Genomic DNA, 22,627 nt, shown 5'->3' with positions numbered 1-22,627 from the left:
GTCCTTGAGGAGCGTGGCCAGTTGCTGCTGTTGCACGATTAACTGGTCGAGGGACTGTTGCCTCTGCTGGGCCATGGCCATTTGCGGGGGTGTCACAGAGGGGCTGTTGACCTCATGTTGCCTTGCCACATGGCTTGTGGGGGATGGCCAGTCGTCGTCTTGTGGGTGCCCCTGCGTGGTATCCTCATGTTGTACGGGATGGGACAGACAGGGGGATTGGGACAGGTCATGGATGGATCTGTCTTCGACATCCCCGTCTTCTGTGTCGGAGCATGCTGCCATCAATGGGGTGTCACCTATGGTGCTGCTGCCACCAGAGGCAGTGCCTTCTGTGGCATCCGTTGGGGGGACCTGTGGTGGTGGTGGTGTGGGCATGCTGGCTGCTGGGGTGCCTGTTGATGTTCCCTCCTCTGTGCTGCCACCTGATTTGTGCTGCTGCCGTGTCTTGATGCGTGCAGCTGAGGTGGAGGGTCTTTGGCCGTTGGTCTTGGCCCTCTTTGCAGGTGTGCTGGTAGGGGTGTCCTGTAGCTCGTCGTTTGGATCGGACCCTGTGGTGGAGTAAAGGAGGGCGAGGGTTATTGATGGGTCTGTGGGAATTGGAATGGCATTGTATCACATGCATTGGGGTGGTACCTGAGGGTGATTTGGGTCGGGGCCTTGGAGGTGCTTTCATTTGTGTGTGGAGTGAGGGTGCAGTTGTTTGGCAGCCTGCAGTTAGGGTGTGCCTGCTGCACGTGTAGTGCGTGTTTTAGGGGTTTTTAATTATTTATGTATTTATTGTGGGTTTTAACGTGCGCTATCAGGCCGATGTGTGTGGACGTTCTCCTGGACATGTGTTTCTGTTGCACTATGTGGACACATGGTACTTCACATGGTTGGACTTTGTGGATTTGGCATTGTTTTATCTGGCCCACCTACCTGAATCTTCGGATGTCTGCACTCCTTTCTCCATCCCTCCGACTCCCTCTATGCTCTCCATTCCGATGGTGGAGGCACAGATTTCTTCCCAGGGGGTCAACTTGATGGGTGATTCAGGACCTCCCCCGGTGGCTGTGGCAATGTTGCGGTTGGCAGAGAGTATGCTGCGGACGCGTATCCGCAGGTCGTCCCATCGCTTTCGGCATTGCTGTGGGATGCGGGGTGCGGTCCCCACCGCACTTACCCGCTGTGCCACCAGAGCCCATATGGCCTTCTTGTTTGCAAGTGCCGTCCTGGTCATTTGCGTGCAGAAGACGACGGCAGCATTCTCCTGGAGGGTCTCTGTTAGCACGGTGAGTTCCTCACGGGAGAAGTGGACCTGCCGCTTGCGGTCGCACGCTTTCTTCGCTACTTTTCCCATTTTTCTTGGTTTCGCTAGGGTGGATGACGGGTTGGGGTGTGTCTCAGGGTAGTGTTTTTAGTGGGTGTGTGGTTTTAGTGGTTTTATAGGTGTACGTGGGATGTTTCCCGTTCCGGGCCCATGTTTTAACTTCCGTTTCCGTATATTTCCGGTCACCGTACTTTCCGGTAGGCGCACACTGCGGTGTCCGCTGTGATGGGTGGCGGTATTGCACCTAGGGCGCCGTACGGCGGCGGTGTGGGCCATTTTGGGGTCTTTTCCGCCATCGCGGACTTTGCACTTCCGCCATGCCGTGGTGCTCGTGCCCGATGGGTCGGAATGGGCCGCACTTTGCTCCTTCGTACAATGGCGGAAACGCTATTTGCGCTGTGGCGGTCCGGTCAGTCACTTTCCGCCAGGGTCGTAATGAGGGCCAATATCTTAGCAGACATAAAGAAACAATAACCCTCTGCAGAGCAGCCAAGGCCGTACCCATTAACCAGAAGAACACCACCTCCTGAGGGACACCTAGAGGGGGTGAGGGATAGGGCGTACCAGCCCCTCAATATCTTGCCCTTCTTAATCTAGCAGGCACTCTAGCAAGCAAGAAAACCTTAAAAGCCTTTCTTCGACAGACTCATCAAATTGAAAACCCAACAGCTCATGCCTAATGCAACACACTTTAGTTTGAAACCAAACATAGGATCTTAGATCAGAGCGATTTAAATAGGTTATCCTTGTAAGAACCTGTGAATAAATTAAACCCCAAATATATGAAAGAAGACAATCTTTATAATTATGCGTATTGAAGATGCCACTTAAAATTTGGAAGCGTGATTTTCCTTCCTGATTTTAAAATGCAGGTCTTAGTTTTTTTTAACACTTATGATCAGGTCAATCTTCACAGCGTACGCCCCCAATGCGGTCAACTGGCGTTGTAACCCAACTTGTGTGCAATGAAGGAGAACTAGATCATCCCCATATAATAGCCAATTGAAAGCCATCGGGCCTAACTGGGGAGGAAAATAGCCATGTTTGTATATATAAAGAAAACTTGTAAGAATATTTTGTTATTAATGAGAATGGAAAATGAATGAATTAACATATTTTGTAATGAAAAAGTACATTGAAAAGTTGATTAATTTCAGCTGTATCAATAAAAAATAAAAAAAAGGGGGACTTTCGTTAGTTCTCTGTGAAGAATCCTGCGGGTTACTCACTGAAACCCTGGCTAAAGTCTCGTCCCAGGTGGCCAGGGAAAGGCAGACGCTTCCCGGTCCGAACCCTGACGGCAGTGTACTGCGGGAGGATCACCTGGGTGGAGACTGGGCCCAGGTAGTGAGGAGATTCCGGGGAATGAGACACAGTATTTCTCCTCTGATAGAGGGACTCTTACCACTGTGTCAAAAGGGGTTATGACTTATTGTCATTTTTTTTTAACAACTTTATTTATTACGGTTACAGCGTTATCTATGCATTACAGGGTTATTGTGAGTCCCTTTACAACTAATATGCCTACAGCAAACTCTTTACCACCTCCCGCAATCCCTCCTCCTCCACCCCTTTAGTCTGTGGCACCCTGATGGGTTGGCGACCCATCAGGGCTCTAGGGACGCAGATAGTTTGCTACCAGGCGGGGTTGGAATGTTAGCGCCGGGAATTTGGAGTGGTAATCCAGTACTGGGGCCCAGCAGTTGGTGAAATGGTGGAGTGCCCTCCGGGGGGACCCGTGGATATGCAGCAGAGAGTGTAACTGTGGCTGGCATCTGGCTTGTTCGATGCAGGACCATTTCGGGGGGCCTCCGGAATCGCCCAGGCCACAGCGCTTGCCAATTGGGCCGCCAGGAAATAGTTCATCAGGTTGGGGAGCCCAAAGCCACCACATTTAGCAGCCACGGTCATGACCCTCATGGGTATCCTGGCTCTGCGTCCCCTCCATACGAATTTCCCTAGTTTCTTCTGTAGATGTTCCAAGGCCTGTTTTGGGGGTGGGGGGGTGGGGGCGGGAGAGCGGAGCACAGGTACAGCAGCCTAGGGAGGAGATTCATCTTGCACGCTGTGACCCGGCCTAATAGGGAGATCTCTTGGCTGTCCCATCATTGGAGGTCCTCCTCCAGTTCCTTGAAAAGCAGGGGGAAGTTAGCAGTGTATAGCTGTTTTGGATCGGCTGTAAGGTGAATACCCAGGTAGGCTGTTGAAGAGAAACTCCATGATAGTGGACAGAGCGCCTGGAGGCTGGCCACGAGGGGAGCACTCAGGGCCTCTGATTTGGAGTAGTTCACCTGGAATCCGGCTACTCCCTCGAAGGCCTTCATCTCCTCCAAGGTAGCGGGCAGAGAGGATTGGCAGTTGGCGATGGAGAACATCGCATCGTCGGCGTAGAGGGAGATTTTGAATTGTTCGCCATTTATTTCTAGTCCGGTGATGTTCTCGTTGGCACGTGTCCTTTGGGCGAACGGTTCCATGACCATAGCAAAGATCAGCGGAGAGAGCGGACAGCCCTGTCTCGTCCCACAAGAGAGCCGGATCGGGGTTGAGGTCTTCTGGTTCAGGCGGAGTGATGTTCTCGGGGCCTTGTAGTTTGCTAGCACCATTTTCTGGAATATCGGGCGAAACCGGAATGCCTTCATGGTAAGGCGCATGAAGTTCCAGTCCACCCTGTCGAATGCTTTGGTGGCATCCAGAGTCAAGACCGCCAGCCCCCGTTGTTCCTGGGTCGCGACCTCAATGAGGTTGAGCGCTCGACGAATGTTGGGCTTATTGTCATTTTAATGTTTCAAAGCCTCCTATTAAATCTAAGGTGGTGAACCCTAGGTTGTAACATCAAAGCATATCATACAAAAAGAAAGTCTCTTTTTATATCTAAAATGAAATGCCCTCATCAATTCCAAAGGTACATGGTAAATGCTGTCTTCTCTAAACCATCTTCCTCTATAAAAGTTAAAACCCACAGCCCCTCTGTTAAAATTATTAAGGGAATTAAAACTACCTTTGTAAGTAATCAAGAAGCAGAAGAAATTTACTTTGCTAAAACAAACTATATATCCCAGAATTCTAGAGAAACTGAGACGAGGCAGAATGCTGAAGAAGCATTTAGATGTAGTGGTCAGGCAATGAACCCTAATCGCTATTGCAGCAGTCAGGCAATTGAGACTAATGGCTCACACCTGAAGTCAATTGCCAAACCTGTGAGACATAAAAGGCTCCAACAGGAAAGCAGAAGAAGAAGGGGCTGGAGCAGGAGTCAGAAGGCTGGCTGTAGTAGTGGTAGTAGAGGAGAAGCACGAGGCTGGCAATTCACGAGGAAGTGGGAGCACAGAAGGGACGCCGGAATGGGTAGACCGCAGATTTCCCCTGCAAGTTCTGAGAGGGTCCTGTGTTTCCAAAACCTGTAATGCAGAGGCAGCGCAGAGGAAGACGTGCTGGAAGTAAAGTTTCTCCATCAGAGCCGAGTTGCTGTGATTGCAGAGCCGTGCCCGTGCAGGAACCCAAGGCCAAAAGCACAATGCAAGCCGAGGGTCTCTGGAATTAAAGACTCCCAATTAAGGTGGCCGGGCCATAGACACCCGTGCTGGAGAAGGGCAGGGAAACAACATTTCTGATTCAAGGGCGCAGATGGGGGTGAAATAGTTGCTATATTTTCCTCCTCCAGTCGTTGATAATCTAGAGGAAACCCGAAGTCCTGCCATGAGAGAACAAGTTTCTCTTCACATTTGTCTATCAAGGAAGTTTCTGACCTTGATAGAATATCTTCGTCAGACGGGGTGGACATATCACCCAGTGGCCAAGGAAGTTGGGGAAGTAGAGAAACCTGCAACCACAGTGTCCCTGAAGCCGGTGAGTGAAGCACAGCGTTCAGATCCACTCAACAAGCCTTGGTGGTAACTGTAACCAGCTCCGAGTGTCTCGCATATAATTAAATAATTAAAAGTGAGCAGAAGTTGTTTGACATTCTTAAACTGACTGTTAATAATGGAAATGTAGCACTCATGCTTATTCTGAAAGCTGTAGTGTTTGCGTGAGAAGTAAAAGCTGTTACATCCAATTGTTAAAACTTGTTCAAATTACCAGAGTGGTCGCATGTCCTTCATTTTGGAAAAGGAACGCTCGTTGAAGTCATTCTGAAAACCTAACATTAACGTCTTAAAAGAGCTACAACTAATAACGAGTGAAAGCTGCATCAGAGGAAAGGCGCATGTGACCAACTGTGCTTTTTGGGGGAAGTCAGAAGTGGCCTCCTTGATACTACACAGGGACACAGTTGTATTCAACACCAAGTTTAAAACTGTACCTTAAAGAGTGGTCGTGTGTGACTAATTATGTTTTAACTTTGAAGACTGAGCCTTGTATTATCCCGAATTCACATTCAAGAAGTCAAAATACTGAAGAGGCGAACAAGCAACACCCAAGCCATGAGGCAAACCCTTTCCATAGTGAAATCAGTCTTGATTAGACCCATGCACCTAATCTGTGAAGTTGTCAACAGTCCAGTGGCCTCAGATAGAAGTGCGACATTGTTACCTGAAGCTGAAGGAGTGGCACAACAGCCTCTGGGTAATTACATGGGCAGAAAAGGTATGCCTGGGAAGGGGAGATGGATGTTTATAAAGAATATTCAGAAGTTAACCTGTAATACCGAGGACTACTGAAGCTGAAGGAAGTCAGTCTTGTGAGCAGTGGCAGGTTATTCTTATGGGGCAGTCAGACAGATGGAAAAGGCAAAGAGGCTGCCCCCTTGCAGAAAGTCAGTAAAGGGAAGAGTGCCTTGCCTACCTGAAGAGGTCGAAGGATCTTGTCAGACTTTGCCTGATAATTCAGAAGTACAAAGCATTGATAGGAGTACCAGAACTGTGGTGGTATGCACAGTTCTCAGCGGATGTCACATTGGAGTAGTTTGTAGTAGTGGCATACTGTTGGACAAAGGTGGCTGTTCTCACAGTAACAACAGTAGGAGGGTGGTTGTTGAAAAGGAAGCAGCAACCCAAAGAGAAGCATCCTGACAAATATAGCAAATGTACTGCAGAAGTCCTAACCAATTGTAAAGTTGTAGATGGAGAGGTCTCATACTTATTCTTTTGAACTGTGGAAAATACTCTTAAAGAGAAGATAACTAGGATTGCCACTGGTGCTATTTTCTTTGCTGGAATTGGAAGGGGATCTTTTCAATCAAAGCCCAAAGAACTGTTACCAGTGGATTTTTGTTTGATGGACTTTTGTTGTGACTTCGAACTGATAAGAACTGGTTCAAGACTTTTCTTTTTCTTTTAACATTTTGAAGCTGACTTTAAAACTCGGGGAAAGGATCTTACCCAGGACAGGTGAAGGTCATCCAGATGTTGCGCAATATTGTGTATTATCTTGTGTTGCTTTATCATTTTCTTTGAATGTGTGTTGTTTAGAGCGAGGGCCGGTTTGCCCCCATGCTAGAGACTGTTCCCATAGCCTTTAGACTAGGTAGGGTATTCCTCGATAGAGTAGGGCAAGCAAGGTTTTATTTAAAAACATTTACTTTAATAAAATATCTTACTTTGAGAAAACTACAAGCAGTTGTCTGCCTCACATCCCTAGAGCTCAGGGTGGACGTTCCATCGGGCCCAGCTGTGCATCTTATGTACATGAGTGGAGAGAGACTAAAGGCAATGTTAAGGGTGCTACCTCTGAGGTTTTGTTGGAGGGAAATTAAAATCACCCTTTTGAATTTGTCACATTGGTTAAGAGAGGCGAGCTGGTTGGACTTTTGGTACATGAAACCCTTTGCCACTCTCTGCCCCAGTCTGATATTAGAGAAGCCAGAAAATCAAATTGAGATGGGGGGGGGCAGAAATCGTTTCGCCTGATTCACAGTGGGTAACAGAGAAAACCTCTGAATACAGTTACACACAAATTGAGTCAAGCTTAATACAGGAAGAAAACACAACTCCAAGAAATCTCCATAACACCAGAGATGCCTCTCCTTGACCGAGCAGGAGATTGTAACACACTTGAAACTATGATAGTTCCAGCTAATGCCTTAGAGTGATGAAACATGTGAACAGCTAATAGAGGTCTCTTTAGTGAAGGCTCCAGATAAAGAAAATCACAACATTTCTGCCTTACCGTTACCTATGAAGTACCTGCAAACTTTAGAGACAGAGAATTGTGAATTCTCACAGTCTAAGATTTTTTAGACCTCCTCATTGGGTGATATGTCCATGCCATCTGAGGAAGATATTCTATCAAGGTCAGAAACTTCCTTGGAAGTGAAGAGGAACTTGTTCTCTCATGGCAGGACTTTGGGTTTCCTCTAGATTATCAACCCCTGGAGGAGGAAAATATACCAACTATTTTACCCCATCTTCTCTTGCAGGAAGCATGGGCATCAGGCAAGGTGTTGCTCCTAAAATATAATTCATCTCCCCTCCACACCATCGTTAAAAGATCCTCGTCAGGGTGGCCAAGATAAGGACACAGGGGCTGAACCATCTTAACAACCAACTCCTAAAGACTTGTTACCAGTGGATTTTTGTTGGATGGACTTTTGTTTTGACTTAGAAATATAAGAACTGGTTCAAGACTTTTCTTTTTCTTTGAACATTTTGAAGCTGACTTTAAAACCTGGGGAAATGATCTTACCCAGGACAGGTGAAGGTCATCCAAATATTGTACAATATTGTGTATTATCGTGTGTTGCTTTTATCATTTTCTTTGAATGTTTGTTGTTTAGAGTGAGGGCCAGTTTACCCATGCTAGAGATTGTTCCTTAAGCCATTAGACTAGGTAGGAAATTCCTTGGTAGTGTAGGAAAAGCAAGGTTTTATTTGAAAACATTTACTGACCCTTCGCATCTCCCATTTCAGATATATATAAATTAAAAAGCAACAGGGCCAACCAGTGCTACAGATAAGATTTTGAGGTGGGAGTATTTTACTCCCCATTTTTTATCTGTGAGAATACATTTGATTTTAAGAGAGTAAACATGACTTTTCTCCTTTGCAAGAGAGTAAAATGTATGTGACATCTAGCCGGCGTGTGCAAAAACTGTATGGAAATCATTACTATGCGGCAGCTTTCTGCATTGTGACAGAATACACATTTCATTATTTATTATTCTCTAAGGACTGGCCATTTGATCTCTCTTGCTGAAAACACAAATACCTAGCCAATTACATAGTAAAGCAAACATGAATTGTATTGTGTATCATAAAAGAATTATCTTTTGATATTTAATGAAAGTCCTCATGTCCTGGAGCTATTACTACCTGATGCTATGCCAATGTTATGATACAACAGTGAAACTGAAGTCGGTACTACTTTATTGACCTCGAAAGAATGAAAGCCTGAGTTGGCCTTGCCGGAAATCAAACCTGCAACCTACAGATCGCGCACAGATCGCAGCAGCAAGTGCTCAACCGGCTGAGTCCTCTTATTGGCTAACATCCTTCAGAGGTCGGTAAACTGAGTATCGACTAAGGTATAATAATCACAGTGCCTAGATGTTGGACAAACCATGTATGAAGCACTACATAAAGTTAAATACCTATCTGGATTATCACAGGGACAGGTTTTGCTGAGTTTCTATTTCAATTACAAATATAACTTTCATGTGTTTGTTTTGAGCAGCGCTTGCAATTCCTGGAGAGTCAGGTTTAAGACGCTAGAACACCCGTGATTGGTGTAATGACAATCACTCACCCTTGAGCAAAGACTCTGCTGCCACTGACCATTTATAGTAATGTACCCCATTGACTGCAAGGTTGAATGGATGTAAACTAGACCGTGCATACTCATCATTTTACACACTGTTTGTATAATTAGAGTGTTAATTAAATTATAAGTGTAAAAACTATCTGCCTCTGCATGATTATGCATACAGCACAGGAACTCTGAAAAATACAATTGTGCAATACTGGTTTACTTTCACTGGGAAAAAAGCATAATATGTTACAAAAGATTAATTCTCAATTGGAACTTAGTTTTCCATCTTATTAATTATACAATCCTAAAATGCTAGGGAAATAAATATGTGCAGTGCTTCTGTTTGCTCCATGAGCATCAAGCAGAATGGAAAGAAACCATTCCCTTCACAGTGTGCAGTTTCTTTTTTTTAAAAGCTTCAGAGAAATACATTCTGTTTCAGAGGCTTTTCTCCATGGCTTGCAATTACATCCATGTAGATAAAAATCTAAAGCAGTGTTCTGGTTTCTGTCAAGTTAATCTGACCTTTGCACTGCACTCTGATCTAAACGTGTCTGTAAATGTACACAGGAAAATAATAAAGCTGTCGTATTTACAAGATTTTCATGTGTAAAAAGGCCTAGTACGCACCTTATCTGGAGGCCTGGGGCCAGCACACAACCTTGCTTTAGGCCTCTGTTGGTCTTAAGCGCTGACGATAAAAGGCCTTGTTGAGTTAATGTTTTCCTAACCACGGTGTTGGTGTGAAGGGCCATAACCATATTCAGTAGGTGCAGCGGACAACCCCAAATGAGAGGTTTGTGCTAGAGGAACTCTCTATGTTGTTGAATGCCATTGTGTAGTTGATAAATATAAAGGCTACATAGATGGGTTTAGCCTTTCAGATGGCTTCATTTAACCGATATGCTGCTTGTGGCTGATGACTGTTCTTCACCTCTCAATGCAGGGAGCCCCATCTGCGCACCACCAAGCGCAGTCACTTGCCAGCGTGTATTTAAGGCTCATAGTGTTAGCGACTGCCACATGTCTGTATATTGGTGCACCCCACACTGGCTGCAAACTTGAGGTGGAAGGGGCAGCACACAGTTTAACAAGACCCTGCATATCCCCGCTGCATCCCCTTGCCTGCAGATGGACAACAGTGCCAGATCTCATACCCTCCGCCCACACCAATGCTTACTTGCCTACTGAACTAGTCAGCTACTTCCAGTACCACAGCTGTCTGACTGATGCCCACACCATACTCTCAGGCACCCCACTGCGGCAATGTTGACAGTTATTAGAGTAGCACAGCAATACTAATGCCCTGCAGGGTAACTGGAACAGTTTGTGTGGGCATGGTCAGCAGGAGCGTCAGCTTTCATTTATTGTTATTCATGGAAATGGATAACTACCATGCTAGCACAGCAGCTCTGGCGTGATTCTTCTGGCTCAAGGATGAGCCAGCTCTGGAGGCAGAGGTAAATGTCCCGGAACCTGTTGTGATTGTTGTTTGACTACGATTGGAAGACAGTTAAAACAATAAAGATGCCAAAACAAAACATAATTTGCACATTCAAAGTAAACAAGTGCTAGTGTTTAGAAATAAGTCCCAGTGCTCACTGGTGGCAAGCACCCCCACAAATTAACTACTGTTTTGGGATAGGCTAAACACAAACATTGGCGCTATATTACAAACATGAATATTTTGCTCTGGCTCAACTCAGAAGATGGTACTCACATTCTAGGGAAGCTTGCTTAAGCTGTGCTGAGAGGTCTGGCCGGTTGACTCGGAGCAAGAAGTTAATAGACATCTCAAAGGCCTGTTCTTCGCTGCGGCCTCTTAATATTCGATCAGCCATCTTCACATATTCAGCCTTTTTACCACAGCTTTGTGGATATTCAGAGCGTCCTCCTTCTAGTGGGCGGTTCTCCAGCAGAGACTTGAAGTCTTGTAATTGGCTTTCCTCTAGCTGCCTCAAATGAGAGTACAGGATGTGTTTGGCAATTCCTGCCATCTCTAGCCGATCAGATGTATTTCAGGATTGAGATGGGCTGCAATGAAAGACAGAGGTTCTAAAGAGGTCTGGGTGGCAACTTTAGTTAAGCAGTGCAATACAAACATTTGAGTGAGATCTCATTACTTAGAGGCAGTCTCTCTACAGAGGTCGCCTTGCCAGCGATAGACAGATTTTTATCAAAGATATTCAACAATCACAGGCACTTTCTGCCCTGTATGGTGCACACAAGCACAAGACGTTTTCTTGTGTTGGCCCTAATGAAGCACAAGCTCTGCCCACGGACTACAAGCTTGATGTTTAAATCTAGAGAAAAGAGGAGGAAATAACACTATAGACAAAAGCATTATAGTAGATCACTTCTAAATTCATTCACTTTGCATGCCTTTATCAGAGGGTTTTACCCCAAAATCAAGCCACAATTGAACATTTGACCAAGGATATTTTTTGCGCAGTATACAGTGACTATAACAAAAAATAAATAACGAATAGCTTTTATAATGAAATATAAATAACCAAAAAAATTTCCAATGTTTGGTTGAAAGTATACATGGGGGTGGGTTAATGGATTAAAAAGGGTGGGAGGATTTGGGGGAGTAATAAATCTAGGGAAACATCGGTGTTTGGAGGGAACCCCTCTCCCCCCAAATAAAAAAAGGGATTAAAAATCACTATTTGTTCGTTATTTATCCTTCACGGAAAACGTTTTGTTATTTAATAATTCATTATAAACACATGGAACCTTTTAGCGCTACCAATTCTGTACAATTTCAAAAACTGATTGGTGTGCGGATGGGCCTCTAATCACCTTAACCCAAAGCAGACCCACTTAAGAAGCGAGTGCACATTTATACATAAAGCAAGTTTATTGTACAATCGGCCGGAAGGGATTATATGATTCTATAGAGCCAAACTAACCCGAGTCTCTCTGAACCACACAAGTTGACACATTATATACATTTTTGCAACCGTTAAAACACTGCCATATATTCTATTACAAACCAGCCCCCACACATGATTGGTCAAAACCTGTACAAAAGAAATCCAATCTTTCTCCAGTTCCCCCATTCTCATTGGTCACAGTTATTTGAACTACCATCTTCAACTCATGTGTATAACACACCCCCTTTTAGGATTTGTCCGTGGTAGGACATGACATGAACACACAGTTACACATTCACATAAAAACATAATTCATTACAAGTCCCAGCTGGCCTGAGACCTCCTAACCCTAGACATAATTGCACATGGTTTGCAAGAGTACTTCAACAATATGGGCAGGAGAAGAATAAACACGTTACCTTAGATCTGGTGATAACCATCTCACCCACTCCGACTTGCTGGCATTTTTGGAACTAAAACAACTACCAATTCAACAGGCATGGCCTATTGTCACAACCTGAGAAAACAATCATAACTCATGAAGTATCGGTCAACTCTGGCCTCAGGCGTCCCTTCACCCCAGTTTTATTGATGGTCAAAAAGCAAACGGGTAGATCCCCCTAAACAATAAATAACAAGCTCCCATCTACTTAAAAGATTGCATCTGCCTTCCGCGATACTGCCAAGCCATAAAAACCCCAGGCGGCCAGTTGGCTGTCCATCTGCTAAATGTCACAGTTACTTATTAACTTCTCTTCAGCCCCAAACCCTGCAAAACCAGTTTTTCCAAGTCACTCAGACTTCACCTTGCAAACAGTGACTGCAACGTCTAACCAATTTATGAAAAGAGCACACAGTATATAGATTTTTTTTAAATTCCCCAATGTATGTATATCAGTGCATGCATGTTTAATAACTACTGTGTTTTCTTCACAGTGGGTTCTTTGTGACAAATCCCCTTCCTTGCATGTGCATTATAGAGCTCCTTGTTGCTCAGCTTCTAGGTGCTTCGTGGCACGCCATACTCAGATTGTATTTATTTTTCATTGGTGACTTTTTTTAATGTGTGTTTTATTTTCATTTTCTTCAAATACTGCACATACGCCTGCATCCCTCCCTGCGCCCCCACCCCCACCTTTCCTCCCTTCCCTATCCCCAGCATATATAAACCAAAAAAACCTCATCAAAACCTTTCCCCTCCCCCACCTGTAAACTACCACGAGCCAGGTCAAGTCCCGAGCTTCTGCGGGTGCAGGTTCTTACGACAGTCAATGTGACAAAGACCCTCACCCAACTCCAGATCCTCCTTCCACTCCACAGCACCCCACGCCAACCGTAACAACCATGACCCCTGTGGACATCCGACAAATTATTCTCTTTTTCATAGATAACCAATCACACCAAACTCAACAATCTCAGTCTCTGTGGGCACCAGGCAGCTCGTGAGTCCATCTGAAGATACTTCAGGACTACGTCCAAGTCCATCAGAAACTTCTGGTCGTCCCCCTGAATCGAGTGGGTCACCCACTCCTGAGCACCAACATTCTAAATGTTACCAACCCATTTATGCTCTGTGGGGGCATCTTTCTGCTTCCATTTGTGTGCCACCAACAGCATCACTACCACCATCAAACATATCACATATGCCTTTCTTTGTATTTTTGAGGATAGGTTCCCCCGTCATGGCCTCCTCTGCATTGTCTGGAATCTGATTGCCAAAGATCGTGTTCACTACTGTGCAGACCATATCCCAGAAAGGGTGTATATCTGAGCATTCCCATCAGATGCATTTCCAAGATCCCAGCTCCCCACATCCTCCCCAAAGTAGCGCTGATATAGCTGGGTAATATCTGTGCAGTTTTACGGGGGTGAGATGCCATTGAACCATTATCTTAACCCAATTCTCCTAAATCTGGATGGCACATGTATGTTTGGATACCTCTGTCCACAGCTAACTCCACTGCTCCCCTTCTAGCAGGTGCCCCACTGCGAATTCCCTTTGAGCCATGTAAGGCAATTCTGCGGCACAACAGCACCAATCCTATACATTGCACCTACCAAGTGTTTATCTCCTGTGTCGGTCTTGACATACTTCTCAAATTGAGTAAGTTCCCTGGTGGCCGTGGCCTTGACCAATGGATTTGAAATTTTAAGAACATTGATCCTCCCCAGCCATGATATAGACATGGGTCCCCATTCAGCCAACAGCCGTTGCACTTTCACCATCAGTGGTGGGTGGCTAGCCCGGTATAGGGAATCCAATGATCTAGTAATTTGGACCCCAGATACTTGATGCTGTCTATAAAGTACCGAGCCCTGCAATTCCTGAACCTTGGCCAGCAAATTAAACAAGTTCAGCAGTTCAGACTTGGGGTAGTCGCAGGGCTAAAAATGAATGTTAATTTCTAGCCCTGCGACTACCCCAACGTTCCCTTGATATCCCTGGGATGGTTGTGTCCGGGTCAGTAAACAGGAGGAGCATGTCATCAGCATAACTTTGTGGTTTTTGCCTCCGAAGATAATCCCCCTGATTTCCAGGGTTGCCCTAATTCTCATCAAAAGCATTTCCAGGTGGGGGGGTACGTGCGAGAGAGCCCGAGCAAAATGGTGGCGAGTTGATGCTGCTCTAAAGAAGGCGGGCGGAATCCTGCAGAATAAGTGTGTTTCCCCACTGGGTCTCTGCTCCAACTGTCTGGAATGGTTTCTTCTTTGCACCAGGAATCGCCCGATGATAAAACCTAATGTCCAGCTGGCTGGAGTGCCCGGGATGCAGATGCAGCTTGAGGGAGGCCGCTGTGTGCTGTACGAGTGCCAGCGCTGTCGGCATGTGCTGCAGGGGAGGAGCTGATCCACACGGCTGATCTCTGCATAACATTGACCCGTGGAACCCACCGTTTCAGCTTACGTGGTGCAGCGCCGCGTGAACTAACCCCAGGATTGGACAGAGGACTACCAGAGCCCAGGCACGCCCCTGTACGGTGGGGGCTCATACTGGTGAGGAGCATCCACCGTCGTGCTCGTGGGCCGTACAGAGGCGAAGAGCCACCGACTCATCCCTGACACAACCCACACAATATGCCGCTGCAGTGGACACCTGAGACGCACAACACATGGAGAATCACCAGTGAGTGGGCCCACCTCCCCTTGGTCCTGCCAATCAACCCGCCCGTATTACGGGCTATACGGGAGATGGGCACGGCGGCAAATGCTAGATGATACAATCCGTAGACTGATATGCTGCTCAGCCAATGCCTCCAGCACCGATCCCTCATCTTGGCGATTGACACAGGGCCCCACACAAGGGAGCACCAGACCATTGGCCTGGTGACATCAGAGCAATGGGAGAGTGCAATGCTGGCCCCCTCGTAGCCTGGGATGGGCCGAATAGACGCCACACTCTCACGCAAATATACCATTCCTACCACCAGCGTTAATAAATATATGGGTCTTGCACCGTCTGACAGCCACTCTGCTTTTTACTGACTCAACGCCTGGGCCCCCCATCACGGAGGGCCGGCCCACCCGCCCCACCTATGCAACCTATATGATTAATAAATCTTGCGCCCTTGTTGTGCATATACAGTGTCCCAGTTCTGCATATACAGTGCCTCACATCACCGTCCATCAGTCTTCTGGAAGGGGAAGTGGCCCACGTATAAACAAACTACTCCAGCTGATCCGAACCTATGCAGACTTGGTGATCCGTCATGCCCAGCGAGCTGCATTGATTCACGGAAACACCACAGCTTCCCCTCGGAACGGCCTCCATCACTGCACCTAAGATCTCAGGCGGCAGACCGGCTACATCAATCACTCTATCCGCACGGCCATACAGGAATACCACACACTACTCCCACACCAGCTGATCCCATAAAAAGAGACAACAACTCGAGGGTGCCAGCTGTATCTTTACTGTCGGGGAAGCAGTTGCTTCTCAGACCGGATTGTGGTAGGCGCCAATGGGTAACCACTACACTTCACGGGGCACACAAAACCAAAGCACCTATTTCTGGCCTGCCTCCGGGGTATGGCAAAAAACCTGACTGGTCACAGCATCATCACACACATCGTTCCAGAACCAATAATAACACCTCTACGTCGGTCTGCATGCTAACACACCAAGTTGGATGTGCAAAATCAATTGCAAACACTCCTCACAGAAATGAGGGCCATAGGGCACAGCACTCAAGAAACTAGTGTCACCGTCTTGGAGATAAAACGCGACATCCAGAACATGCAAACTCATCTGAATGCACAGGCAGAACGCACAACAGGCAATGAACAATGGATAAGTGCACTTGAGGATGCCAGTGCTGTGTCAGCCACGGATGTAGATAGGCTCATTAAAAAAATGTAGTGCCTCGGCGCAAAGGTTGAGGACCAAGAAAATCAGTCGACGCGTAACAATCTCAGGCTCATCGGCCTTCCAGAAATGGTAGAGGGGACTGATCTCGAGGCCTATGCTTACCGCCTGTTGCAAGATCACCTCCACAACCAGGGCCCAAGATCATATGTGAATGAGAGAATTTACAGAGCTCTCATCCCGAAACCAGCGGCTGCAGACCTCCCTAGCCCATTTACAATGCAGCTCTTAAACATCCAGCACAAAGTCTCGATCCTATGTCCCTATAGAGCAATCGGCACAATCCGAACAGAAGGATCGGAAGTCTGCATCTTTAATGACTATTCCATCGAAGTTTCTAGATGTAGGAAAAGCCCCATTGTTTATGGCACTACAAAGCTCCAATCAGAAATTGTATCTCAAATTTCCTGTGATATGGTGCATCCAATTAGATATAAAGAATTTGCACTCTGATGACCCTGAAGGCGCCTGGCGCCTTTTACGCCAGCAAGGTCTGGTTTCTACGGATTTCCCTGTGGACGCAGGGGCAGGAGGCTCAGCTCACCATACAGACAGCCCGCAATGACTTCTTCAACATCAGCAGCGCCACAAAGTAAACACCAGTGTCCCGGCAGACAACCAAATGGACCGACCACAATGACGCTCAACCCCAAACATGACTGGACTTAAGTCATGTAGTCTTCCATCAATCAATAAGGTCAACCCCAATTACTTACTGCACAAGTTCCAGAGCCACCCAATCAAAAGAAGACATGTTCTCAACTTCCTACGTGACTCACAGTGCGATATAGCCTTCCTCCAGGAAACAAATTTGAATGCTCTTGAGTCAGGAAAATTGAACCGTGGTTGGGTCGGGACAACAGCTCAATCTCCACGCAGAGGTAAAAAGGGGTCTCAATTCTTATTCACAAACGTGTCCCAACGTGTCCCATTTCAGGTAATCAGGTAATCCATACCATTTCAGACAAGGACAGAAGATTCATTCTAATTCACGGCCGGATTCACTTACACTGCCTCACCCTTATGAACATATATGCCCCAACCGGAGACACGCCCACGGTTTTCACCCAGGTTTTTGCAAAGTGCACACACTACATGCAGAACCTCACATTCATTGGCAGAGACTGGAACACGATTCTTGATGGATGTAGCACTGGACCGCAATGGCACACCCCTATCGCAGCCTCTGACCCACCACAAACGCACGACCCTGCTAACACTCATGTCTGATTTAAGCCTCACAGATTGCCACAAATCATACTCTAGACTCGATTACTGGGTAGCCCCGATAAATGCCCTATCTTGATACTCCCTATGACGATATCGGACCGTGCGCCTGTACTTCTCCACATCGACCTACCCGGTGACCCGCCTGACAGACCATCATGGCGTCTAAACCGGAGAGGATTGACATACAAAGATTTTCTAGATCATATAAAGGATGTCACTGACCTATTCTGGCAAACTACCCTGACCCCAGATTACTCTCCTGTTACGTGCTGGGATGCATACAAAGACTTTCTTAGAGGGTAATGCATCTCTCGGTGGGCACACACAATTAAGTGCCGGAAAGAACAGGAAAAAATCTTCGTCGCAGACATTGCCCTAGCAGAATCTCAGCAAAAACAGACACCGGTTCCCGACATGTATGCACGTATACCCGACTTAGCAAATTGAGAGCTGAACCTAAACAAGTCACTACCCAAAGGTACAGGGTACAGAAATCGTTCACTAGCTGGTCGTAGACATATTCTCATGACTCCGACCGACCCCTCCATCTGATGGTGCTTGCCCTGCACACTAGACAAGCTTCCCAGCATATAGCTTGCATTCGAGGCCGAGCCGGAAACCTACTAACTAAAGACAGAGAAATTAATAGACTCTTTGCAGAATATTACGGCAAACTCCACGTTAACCCTAGCCCAACTGCACCGGACTACATAGATAACTTCCTCAACACACTTCATTTGAAGTCCATCACGAGTCGCAAAAATCAGAACTCGAGTCAGTAAGCTCTGCAGATGAAATTACTTAAGCCATATCCTCACTGGCGGCGGGAAAGGCGGCCGGACCAGATGGCATACCTATTGACCTATACAAAACAATGGTCGACCGCATCGCCCCGCTACTCAAGTCAACAAGTCACCTGCCCAGGTCGATAGCTGGCGGCCAATATAATTGTATTCCACAAACATGTCCGGGACCCAGAGGATTGTGGATCATATCAACCGATCTCACATATCAACGCTGATGTCAAAATTCTTGCTAAATGCCTGGCACGTAGAATTTAGAAAACCCTCCCTCAACTTATGCATAGTGATCAGACCGGCTGTATCATGGGCCGTCATTCCGCGGATAATGTTAGGCGCTTGCTAAATGTACTCGCTGGACGCAGAGACCCAAGTGAAATAATACGGACCGTTGATGCTGAAAAAGCATTCGACAAAGTTTGATGGGACTTTATTTTTAAAGGTGCTCACAGTCTACAACTTCCCTCTGACACTTCTAGGGCTCATACGATTGCTGTACACGGATCCCCAGGCCTCGGTGACCACTAACAGTGCCGCCTCAAACTTATTTGATCTATACTCAGGCACCAGACAGGGATGCCCTCTGTCCCCTCTATTATATGCATCGAGCCACTAGCGGAGAAGCTGCGCACTGATCCACATTGGAGCGGTGTGATGCGCGGAACCGAAGAACACTGAATATCCCAGACGACCATCTGGTCCAAGTTGGCAATTCTGCATCTTTGCTTCAGAGCCTACACCTTCTGCTCCTTGAATGTAGGCCGATGACGGGATACAAGGTAAATTGGGTAAAATCGGAGGTTCTACCTCTGAGACCAGACATTCCATGGCATCCTGGCGGGGTAGCCCCCTTCCACCACCAACTACACTCATCAAACATCTGGGTATCCATGTAACCCCATCTTTCCAAAGAAATATGGACTTAAACTATCCACCTACCTTAACAAAGATAAAATAGGATCTTATTAGATGGAACTCACTCCCGATGTCACTCATCGACCGGATCAATGCCTCTAAAATGAACTCTCTACCAAAACGTATCTACCTAGCAATGATGCTTCCCAATGCCCTAACTCGACAAATGTATGAAGACCTAGATGCAGAATTAGCAAAATTCATTTGGAGAGGAAAGAAGGCAAGAATTCGGCTCAAAACTCTACAAGCCTCCAAAAACGATGGGGGGCTGGCAGACGTACTACCAAATCCGCTCAAATTTGCTGAGACAAAAGATGCTGGATACGTCAGACTCCTTGAGTTGGCGATCGATGGAACTATCTCTTATAGCTCCATATACTCCTGCCGAAATCCTTACCATCCCACCCAATATACCCAACCGCATTAAATCACACCCACTGATAGGCCTATCATTGACACAATGGCATAGAACGAGACAGCAGATGGGATCGGACACCTGGGCAGTTCCTGCCTGGATTAGCGTAAAAGCAATCCTCTCGATAAAACTTGACCAGACCTTACATAAACATTAAGACACCACTTGGCCAGAGATTAGGGTACTAGATCTTTTCGATGGGGACAAGTTTATGGGGGTTCCAAGAAACTAACCACATTCTTCAATTACGACACACTGACTGGTTACATTACCACACTATTAAAGAAGAGATTCGATCAAACACAACTACTCAAACACTGCAAACCAACCCATTGGAAGGGGAACTGATAATGGAACAAAACCTGACAGTGTACCCGAGAATACGCTCATTTACACCATTTGCCTTCCGAACAACAGTAAATGCAACATAATCCTAGCAACACAATGGTCCAATGACTTAAATATCCCTATTGACGCATGCAATGTATACAATTACTTTGAGACCATAACAGCAACGTCTTATAGTATTCGCAGCAGAGAAATACATTATAAGCTTATCCAAAGACAGTACTACACACAGAGTAAACATTTTCGTTTAGGCCTTGCTCGGAACTGGCGTGCTGGTGACAATATAATGGGCTGGGCATTATCTGCCACGTCCTTTGGACATGCCCCCTGATTAAGACATACTGGGAATGGCTACATAAGCTTTTATCACGCATCCCAAACATAACGATTGGCCTGGCCCCCGGTACCATGCTGTTCGGGCAGAAGATGTGGACTGGCACACTGACCCTATTATAAGGAGATTGGCACACTCAATCCTTTTCTCTGCATGCAAGCTTATAATCATGCATTGGAAAACGGCCGAAGTTCTACCATATACTCACACTTAATGCTGATCACCAAGATCTGTTTACTCGAGTGCTGCATCCTCAGGCGCCAGGGTAGACCTGACCAGGCAGATCACCTCAGGGATGTGATGGACACATATATCGCATAAACAAGCTTCACATCCAGAACATCGTTCAGCGCCCCGGGCCCCATTAATGACCCAACTGCTGGTTTGCTGGAACGATCTCAATTTGTACAATCTCAATAAGTTTTATCACACACGATAACCTCTAGCATGAGCCCTAGTTACTTGGGGGGAACAGAATGTGGTGTGCCTTAGGGCTATTCACTGGTCAAACCAACCAAATTGTTCTACAAGTCGTGTGTATCATTGATAATGTTATAACAGCTGTTATAGTTTAGGGTAAGGGTGGGGGAGGGTGCTGTACAGCTGTACGTTTTGTGGGAAGTGGTGGGTGTGCAGGTGTGGGGAGACTAGGGATGAAGATTTTATGCAGGGGAGCCATGTATACTGTTGATTTTACTCTATGCAAATACCCAATAAAAATAGGTTAAAAAAAATAATTAAAGATTCTCCTTGTGGATCGCGTTTAAAAGCGGGGAAAGCGAGTATCCCTGTTTGGTACCTCTTGACATCTGTAACCTCCAGGAGAGGCGTCCGTTAATCACAGAAACAGGGAAGGCATTTGATAATTAGCTCTGACCATTGAGAGAAATGTAGACCCAAACCCCATGATCTTAATTGTATGGAATAGGAACATCCATTCAACTCGGTCGAATGCTAGTATCAATGCGGGGGTCCTGGATTTATTGACTTTTTCAGTCAGATGGCACACCCGCCGAATATTGTCAAAGGTCTGCCTTTGCCTAATAAATCCCGACTGGTCAGGATCGATCAGTTTGGGGAGGAGATTATCCAGGCGTGAAACCAACACCTTAGTGTACATTTTCGCATCAAGGTTAATAAGGGCTATAGGGCGATATGTGTCGCATAACCTGACATCCTTACCCGGTTTAGGAAGTAAAACCACCTTGGTTTCTTCCATTGAGGGGGTGATTCACCCAGCTCTACTAAAAGAATTAAACAACGGGACTAGGCGTGGAATCAAAGCCTCCCGAATGGCCTTATAAAAGATCGCCGGAAAGCCATCCTATGCCAGGGCCATCCCCGCCAGCAAGGCCGCAATCGCTGCCCTTATTTTATCAGGAGTGATGTCTTCATCAAGTTCCTCCCTTTCCAGTGACCTTTGGCAGGCCGCATTGGGAAAGATACTCTGAGCTCCCTCAGGGGAGTTGGATGAGTCTAAAGAGGAATAGTATTCCATAAATGCAGATTTTATGGGCCTAATTCACAGAGCATTTTCCAATGGGGTTTTGCCATTATAAACACTTCTGTGAATTAGGCCCTATGTTGGGTAGAGAGGTGCTATCCGTTCCTGTCCCCGTCTTGATTTTGAGGATTGTTCTTGATGCCTCTTTTTTCCTGACATGTCTCTCTAGGCGGTGGTCCGCCTTGTTCGTTTTGGCGTAATACCTCTGCTGGAGGTATAGTAATGAGTGTTCTCTGTGCCTGGTCTGCAAAACATCCAATTGGCCCCTTATTAGCCAATATTCCTTCCTCGTTCCGCTCCCCGTATTATCCACCATCTTGGCCATTACCTGTTAAATTTAGTTTCCAGTTCCTCTTGCAAGAGGCTTAAGTGTCTGTCCCTCTGACATTTCTTTGCAATAAGCTCCTCACTTATGGTGGCCTTAAATGTGTCCCATAGCACATGTTTTTTTACTCCCTCAGTCATATTAAGTTTGAAGAATTCCTTTATTTTGTTCTTTAGGGCCCCACTTATGACCCTATCCAAGATGGCTGGGAAACTTCCATCGCCACAAGCCAGGTTCACGCCTCCCCATATGTATTGCTATAGTTATGGGCGCATGGTGCGACAGTTTAATCGCCCCAGCTCCACCCCTGTTACCAGTCCCAGAACCGTACTAGAGATCCAAGCATAATCTATCCTTTAGGAAATTCTGTGGACATGAGAGTAGAATGTGTATCCCCCCCCCAGTTCCCTCTAGAAATCTACCAGAGCCAATAGGGCCACGCACTCTTTCAATTTAGCGGAAGGCATCCCCTGGTTGTGAAAAACCCTTGTGCTCATGCCAGCTTGTGGGTCCCACACAAGG

General features: G+C 46.3%; 2 protein-coding genes across 5 annotated transcripts in view; one reads left to right on the top strand and one right to left on the bottom strand.

Moving 5' to 3' along the window:
• LOC138452988 (NACHT, LRR and PYD domains-containing protein 3-like) overlaps window positions 1-22,627 on the top strand; it is a 415,916-nt gene that overhangs the window by 112,101 nt on the left and 281,188 nt on the right. The gene's annotated exons all lie outside the window — the stretch shown is intronic.
• Window positions 1-22,627, bottom strand: part of LOC138452987 (NACHT, LRR and PYD domains-containing protein 12-like) — a 468,167-nt gene that overhangs the window by 382,064 nt on the left and 63,476 nt on the right. For all 4 annotated transcript variants that reach the window (XM_069605368.1, XM_069605370.1, XM_069605367.1 and 1 more), the window contains exon 2: window positions 10,713-11,026. In XM_069605368.1, coding sequence (XP_069461469.1) covers window positions 10,713-10,989 — 277 coding nt within the window. In that variant the 5' untranslated portion in view covers window positions 10,990-11,026. The remainder of the gene's footprint in view (window positions 1-10,712; window positions 11,027-22,627) is intronic.

Source organism: Ambystoma mexicanum, chromosome 4p (assembly GCF_040938575.1).
Source record: "Ambystoma mexicanum isolate Mex_15411 chromosome 4p, UKY_AmexF1_1, whole genome shotgun sequence".
NCBI lineage: Eukaryota > Metazoa > Chordata > Amphibia > Caudata > Ambystomatidae > Ambystoma > Ambystoma mexicanum.
The sequence above is the reverse complement of the archived record's forward strand: the minus strand, read 5'-3'. Positions and strand labels throughout refer to the sequence as shown.